The 7,637-nt window shown below is 42.9% G+C and overlaps 1 protein-coding gene across 2 annotated transcripts in view; it reads right to left on the bottom strand.

Annotated features, from left to right (window-relative positions):
- KLHDC10 (kelch domain containing 10) overlaps positions 1-2,420 on the bottom strand; it is a 58,350-nt gene extending 55,930 nt beyond the window's left edge. Inside the window, exon 1 of one of the 2 annotated variants that reach the window (XM_011939596.1) lies at positions 2,120-2,420. In XM_011939596.1, coding sequence (XP_011794986.1) covers positions 2,120-2,285 — 166 coding nt within the window. In that variant the 5' untranslated portion in view covers positions 2,286-2,420. The remainder of the gene's footprint in view (positions 1-2,119) is intronic. The other variant, XM_011939597.1, reaches the window with a different exon arrangement.
- Between the last annotated feature and the right edge of the window lie 5,217 nt (positions 2,421-7,637).

The raw sequence follows: 7,637 nt of genomic DNA, 5'->3' as shown, positions 1-7,637 counted from the left end.
GGGCGTGGTGGTGGGTGCCTGTAATTTCAGCTACTCAGGAGGCTGAGGCAGGAGAATTGCTTGAACCCAGGAAGCGGAGGTTGCAGTGAGCCGAGATGGCGACACTGCACTCCAGCCTGGAGGACAGAGCGAGACTCCATCTCAATAAATAAATTAATTAATTTTTTTTAAAAAAGGTTTTATCTCCAAGGCCCGTCAACCAAGCCTAGACATCCTACTCCTCCCCATCACCTAAAATCTTTTAAAATCTATCAAAATACAAGAAAAGGGAGAGGCTTAAAATGCAATACCTAGGAGAATAAAGAATTGGTATGAAAGAATTTCAAACTATATAATACACTGAGATATCAGATGTGTCCCAGTTTTGAGAATGAGTAAAGGAGCAATGAAGTGTCAGTCAAGAGAAAAGGGAAGCAGAAAAAAGAGACTGATGACCCCACTTTACAAATTTTCACAGTTTAGACACGTTTATCTTTACCTCCGGATAAATGGCCGTTCTTGGTCTTGTGTGCTAAGGGAATGCAGAAATAGCTCCACACTGAAGCCCCTTAGCAGAAATCATGGCTTCCACTGCCATCACGTGGTGGCAGTGAGGAGGTGCACCAACCAGGTTCTAGGAAACTAGGAATGCCTACATGAAGCCCATGGTATAATTAATCCGTGATCAAAGACCTAAAGATTACGGTAGTAGAGGGCAAACTGGTGACAGTGCTTGCTAAAAGATCCATCTTCTAAGCTGTCAATACACAAAAATCTAAGTTTGTATTGTTAATTGGGAGTAAGAAAAAAGATTGCTTCTTTTTTCTTTTTCATGTTAAGGATCGTATATTTGGAAATTCTAGGGTGCCCAGTCTGATATTAACATCTCAAACCCAATTTCTGGTATATTATATGATTACTTACAAATGCCTCTATTTAATTTTAATGGCGCATATAAATGGTGTAATGTACGTTTCTAGCACACATCAATAACCTCATCACAAACATAAGCAATTGTCTCATTAAATGTGCTAAATTCCCTTTGTCACCTTCAATTTAATCAAATAATAATTTTTGACTACTTAGAAGTATAAGGCACAGTCATAAGTACAATTCAAAAAAATCCATCATGTTCTCAAAACTCATCAGCTAAACAAACATATCACTAATATAATCAATATTATTCACAAAAAAGCACGATGAATAATTAACACATCATTCCTGATAGTTCTTTTCATAGTAAAAACAGGCTTGCCCAGTGGGATATTTGACATTCTGTGCATTATTTAATTCCCTACCTTCCTTCTACTAGATTGAATATTCGATTACAAATGTACCTCTTTAAACTTGTCTACACATACATATCCACTTGATTTTGTTTTGTTTTCAAAAGCATCTGAACTCAAGACTACAGCACTGTAGACCAAAATGTGAAATAATTGTATTGGGTACATTTTTCCAATTCTTAGTTGTTTTTATATCGTAAACACAGCATAATTTTGTCACTGAGTATATTTTTGATCTTCACTTTCTCCCCTAAAACCTAGACCCTATTATCCATTCTGTCTCTGGACATTCCAAAATAATAATAATTCAACTAGTTTTCCCTAATCCTGTAGGTTCTTTCCCATACACTCCCCAACCAACACTCCCCCACCCCTTTCTTCTATTTCAGAATGCCTCTTACACACACACCCCGGGTAGTTTCTACAAAATCACTCCTTGGAATGCGCTTCTCTCTTCTCTCCTTAACTTGGCACCCTTTTTGAAATAATTTCCCACAGCTAGGCGCCAATGTCTTTCATTTACAAGATCAAACTGCGGAAGGGGAAGAGATTCGGAACCGAGTAACCGAAACATTTGGAAATGTCAATGAGACAGTGGCCTCTCCTTTGAAAAGAAAACAGAACTCTCAGTACAGAGCTTTCAACAGAGCAAAGATACTTTTCTTCGCTGTGCTCCTGTTCCCTCCCTGACCTCAAAGACACCTTCCCTTTTCTCTGATCCCCAGTCCCTCTGCTATGCGTGGGGCCTGCCTTTTCTCCTAAGGAAAAGAAAGCCAGGGAGAAAAAGAAAAGGTAGCAGTCACCTTCCCGCCCGCCGCGCCCGCAAGCGGTCAGGACCCTGTCCCAAGACTCACCTGGCAGGTGCGGCCGCCCGGAGAGTTGCACGAAGCGGTTGAGCTGGCCAGTCCCCCGACCCCCGCTGCCCCCGCTGCCCCCGCCGGCCCCGCTACCTCCGCCACTAGCGCCGGCGGCGCCTCCTCCCCTCCGGCGGTTCCTGTCCCAGCCCTGGGCGGCCGACATGACCCGCTAACGATTGCCGCAGCCCGGTCCCGTCAGCGCCTGACCCGGCGGCACCAGCGGAACCTCCTTCCTGGGCTCCTTCAGAGACCCAGGAGACAGGGGAAGGGGGCAGCGCCCGGTCCCACCAGAGACCAATGACTTACCGCCTTGGTGAAAGACAGCCAATGGTCAGTCGTTTTCTTGGTAGGTGGAGGGAGGCGGAGAGAAACGTGGTAACCATAGCTATGGCTAAAAAAAAAGTGAGGAGAGAGAAAGGCAGAGGCAGCCACTCCTCGCTCTCATCGTCCGCGCTGGGCTGGCCGGCGTCACCCCGACTCCTGCGGGACCAGGCGGGCCAATCGAAGGTCGAGTGTCAGAGGCCGCGCCTGCGGAAAGACTCACGGCGACGGCCAGTGCCTCAGGTTTGGTTAGGATTCAGGAACTCTTTCCCGTAAACATTGCAATCAGACACCGGAGATAAGCATAATACACATATTTGGGGGCAATACGGTATTCTGCCAGCTTTTCGGACTGAGATCCCATTCCCTGACAGTTGACACAAAGGGCTTGCTTGGGGTCGGGGTGGGTGAGGGGACCCAGGGGCGGAGTCAAAGCTAAAATGTAAGAACCAGATATTCCTGGGTTTCATTTGTCTTTCAGTCGGATTAACTGCACTCGTCCCTGTATAAGCCACGTCCCAATCAAACAGTTTTAAACCTGGTTAACAAATACGGGAAAATGCTCACTCTCACCAGTAATCTTAGAAATACAAAATAAAACCCCAATGAGAAACCATTTTTGGCTTATTACATCAGTAAAGGTTTTTCAAATAACTCCCGGCAGTGTGTGGAATGCCAAGAAAAAGGTATTCTCGTAGATGGCTGATGGCTCTGTAAATATTTTTGTTCACTCAAACTCCTTTTGGCTAGTAGAAAATTTTAATCAGCTTGGAAGATATATAATCAAAAGGAAATGTAAAATTAAATAAAAGGCAGTAACGGGTATGGAAGATCAAGATCAAAGAAAACTTTAGATGTGCTGATCAGGAGTTCCTATTGTTCCAAAATTAAACAGAAATTTTGGCTTGAAACCGGGCGCATTGCAAACTGGGAAAACAGACTACACACTGATGTTTCTAAATGATAAGGAAAAAGCATATCAAATTCCTCAAGGGAAACAAAACTTTTCAAGGTCCTTAGATGTGACAGATTTTTTTTCTTTTGCATTAGAAGAACCTTTCATGGTTTCAGAGAAAAAAAGAAATTCTGCTGGAGCTGAGGACAAATACCCTTTGGTCCTGGTGTGCAAATTTCTGGTCACCAGTGGCCCTGCCTCCTTGTTTTCCTACTTCCAGTCCCTGTAGGCAGAGATGTTTTAGCTACTAGCACCATAGCACACTACTTATGAAATGTTTGAGACTAAAAAAAAAAAAAAAAAGCCTGTGGTTCTAAAATATGAAAAACAAAATTAATAGAGACTGGAGTGCAAAGGCATGATCTCGGTTCACTGCAACCTCTGCCTCTCAGGTTCAAACAATTCTCCTGCCTCAGCCTCCCAAGTAGCTGGGATTACAGGCATGTACCACCACACCCGGCTAATTTGTATATTTTTAGTAGAGATGGGTTTCCACCATGTCGGCCAGGCTGGTCTCCACCTCCTGATCTCAGGTGATCCACCTGCCTCTGCCTTCCAAAGTGATGGGATTACAGGTGCGAGCCACCGCGTCCAGCCCGTGTTAACTTTTCTAAAGAACCTATACCTTTGAGTAACCAAATAGTAAATGAGGGAAACTTTCTCTTTAAAAGAGTAGTCCAAGTAATAAATAAGGAATAATAGGATGTCACCATTTTGCAACCCCTAATGAATTAAGAGATCTACCCATTGAGCATCAATCACTGTTAGTGTCACAAAATAAGAGGTGAGACATTATGTGCCATTCTGGGGCAGGGAAGCAGTTGAACAATTCTGCCTGAGATGACACTGAAAAGGTAAACCTCATCAAGGAGCTTAAATTGAATCCTAATGGAGTGAGGAGCATTGAAGGGTTTAAGCAGAGAGGTGACATGATCAGATTTATGTTTTCAAAGATCACTCCAGCTACAGTGAACTCAGTTGGGTAGATTTTGGGGAATTTTTTTGCTTTTTGTTTTTTGAGATGGAATTTCACTCTTGTTGCCCGGGCTGGTGTGCAATGGCACAATCTCGGCTCACCGCAACCTCTGCCTCCTGGATTCAAGCAATTCTCCCGCCTCAGCCCCGTGAGTAGCTGGGATTACAGGCATGCGCCACCAAAGCCTGGCTAATTTTGTATTTTTAGTAGAGATGGGGTTTTTCCATGTTGGTCAGGCTGGTCTCGAACTCCCGACCTTAGGTGATCTGACTTCCTCAGCCTCCCAAAGTGCTGGGATTACAGGCGTGAGCCACTGCACCCCAGAGTTTGGTGTTTATACTAGAGAATGGAGGTGCCTATAAGCAGCAGCCTCAGGAAAAAGACCTCTGCTCCCAAATATCTTCTAACTGCCACACTAAATATCTACCTATCACATTATGTGTGTTTGAGAGCAATATAACTAAAGATTAAAATTCCCATTTAGACTATGATTTAATTGCAATACAGTACTACCACTAGGTCACATGGTTTTATAACCATCAATTATAAAGGCAATATTCTTGTAGCATTGTTTTGTAACCCAAAGACTAAAACGGAATTAAATTTTAGTTTTTTAAGGTACTAAATTTGTTTTTCTTTATTTATTTTTCTTTCTTTATTTATTTAATAATTTTGTTGTAGTTTAGAGACAGAGTCTTGCTATGTCGCCCAGGCTGGAGTACAGTAGCGTGACCTTGGCTCACTGCAACCTCTGCCTCCCAGGTTCAAGTGATTCTCATGCCTCAGCCTCCCAGGTAGCTGGAATTACAGGTGCCCGCCACCACGCCCAGCTAATTTTTGTATTTTCAGTAGAGATGAGGCTTCACCGTGTTGCCCAGGCTGGTCTCAACCTCCTGATCTCAGGTGGTCCACCCGCCTCACTCTCCCAGTGTTGGAATTACAGGTGTGAGCTACTGCTGTTTATTTATTTTTGAGACAGGGTCTCACTTTTCAATCTTCTAGGCTCAAGGGATCCTCCTACCTCAACCTCCCAAGTAGCTGGCTCTACAGGTGCACACCACCTGTAGCTAATTTTTTTTTTCTTTTTGTAGAGGTAGGGTTTCACCATATTGCCCAAGCTGATTCTGAACTCTTAGGCTCAAGCAATCCACCTGCCTCAGCCACCCAAAGTGCTGGGATTACAGGTGTGAGCCACTGAGCCCAACCTGAATAAGTTTAGTTTTGTACTTGACATTATGAAAATGACATAATGTAATGCAGCAGCATATTACTTTAGCTGTTGTAGGCTAATTACAAGAGCGGGGGTCCCCAACCCCTGGGGCCAGTCCCATGGCCTATTAGAAATAGGGCTGCACAGCAGGAGGTGAGCGGCTGGTGGGCAAGCAAAGCTTCATCTATATTTACAGGCGTTCCCCATCACTTGCATTACCACCCAAGCTCCGCCTCCTGTCAGATCAGCAGCAGCATTAGATTCTCATAGGAGCAGGAATTCTACTGTGAACTGTGCATGTGAGGGATCTAGGTTGACAGATCCTTGAGAATCTAATGCCTGATGACCTGTCACTGTCTCCCATCTCTCCAGATGGAACCATCTAGTTGCAGAAAAACAAGCTCAGGGCTCCCACTGATTCTAAATTATGGTGAGTTGTATAATTACTTCATTATATATGACAATGTAATAATAATAGAAATAAAGTGCACAATAAATGTAATGTGCTTGAATCGTCCCAAAACCATATCCACCCGGCCACCCCTTCCAATAAACCGGTCCCTGGTGCCAAAAAGGTTGGGGACCACAAGAGGATACACACAGGCTGCCGTATGCAGGTAAATGAAGCCTGCATGACATCACAGTGAAAAGTATAAAACCAAGCTTAGCAGTGGTCCTAATGTTCCAAGTCCAGTAAAAACTGGATGTTTGTGGGGGGGGGGGGGAAACTGGGCTCACACCTGTAATCCTAGCACTTTGGGAGGCCGAGGTGGGTGGATCACCTGAGGTCAGGAGTTCGAGACCAGCCTGGCCAAATGGTGAAATTCCATCTCTACTAAAAATACAAAAATTAGCTTGGTGTGGTGGCACGCACCTGTAATCCCGGCTACTCAGGGGGCGAGGAGGGAGAATCACTGGAACCTGGGAGGCAGAGGCTGCAGTGAGCTGAGATTGTGCCATTGCACTCTCACCTGGGTGACAGAGCGAGACTCTGTCTCAAAAGAAAGAAAAAAGAAAAAAAAATTGATTAATGGTCAGTCATTTTAAAAATTATGTGAATAAGTCATTGGAGTACTTACCTCCTTCAACAATGTAACAGAAACTTCTGGGCTAAAACTAGAGACACTTTTTCAACATCTGCAGTGATTGGACTTGAAGTCCAGATATTATTTCCTGTTCCCTATTCCAACAATAATTGGCTTAGATACTCATTTAATGCAGATTCGAGTAACACTAACTTAACTACAAGGGAAGGGAACAAGTCTGTTTTAATGAAGATATCAAGTCACATCTCATTAAATTAACATTAAAGAAATGCTTTCTTGCAAAATATTTTGTGACTTATTAAGTTCAATTATTTTGAATAAGTAAATAAAGCCTTGATATTATGAATATCATTTTGTATTTCTGGTGTGACAAACTTATGTGAACAGGCATTCTCTGCATATGTTAATATATTAAAACAAAATTACACAAGCAAATTAAATAAACTAAAATAGAGCTATATTTTTCTGCTTTGTTCCAACATTGGTAATTGTATTTCAGCAAAGCAACATCACTCATCAGAGTAAATGAATGCCATTAATGTGAATTGTTTTGAATTTGCGGTTGTTTAATTAATAAATTTATTCTTTTTAAATTTTTATTGATTTATTTTTTTGAGATGGAGTCTCACTCTGTTGCCCAGGCTGCAGTGCAGTAGCATGATCTTGACTCACTGCAACCTCTGCCTCCCGAGGTCAAGCAATTCTTCTGCCTCAGCCTCCCAAGTAGCTGGGATTACAGGCGACCGCCACCATGCCCGGCTTATTTTTGTATTTTTAATAGAGACAGGGTTTTGTTATGTTGGGCAGGCTGGTCTCAAACGCCTGGCCTCAACTGATCCACCAGCCTCAACTTCCCAAAGCAATGGGATTACAGGCATGAGCCACCATGCCAATCTATTTAATTAATAAATTTATTCTGATTTCATATTCTGATTTCAAATTTGTTTTGAGAAAAACAAATTTACTTATATGCATGCTCCTTATGCTTATAGGAGCTTATAAATAAT

This window comes from Colobus angolensis, unplaced genomic scaffold (assembly GCF_000951035.1).
Source record: "Colobus angolensis palliatus isolate OR3802 unplaced genomic scaffold, Cang.pa_1.0 Scaffold182, whole genome shotgun sequence".
Classification (NCBI taxonomy): Eukaryota; Metazoa; Chordata; class Mammalia; order Primates; family Cercopithecidae; genus Colobus; species Colobus angolensis.
The sequence above is the reverse complement of the archived record's forward strand: the minus strand, read 5'-3'. Positions and strand labels throughout refer to the sequence as shown.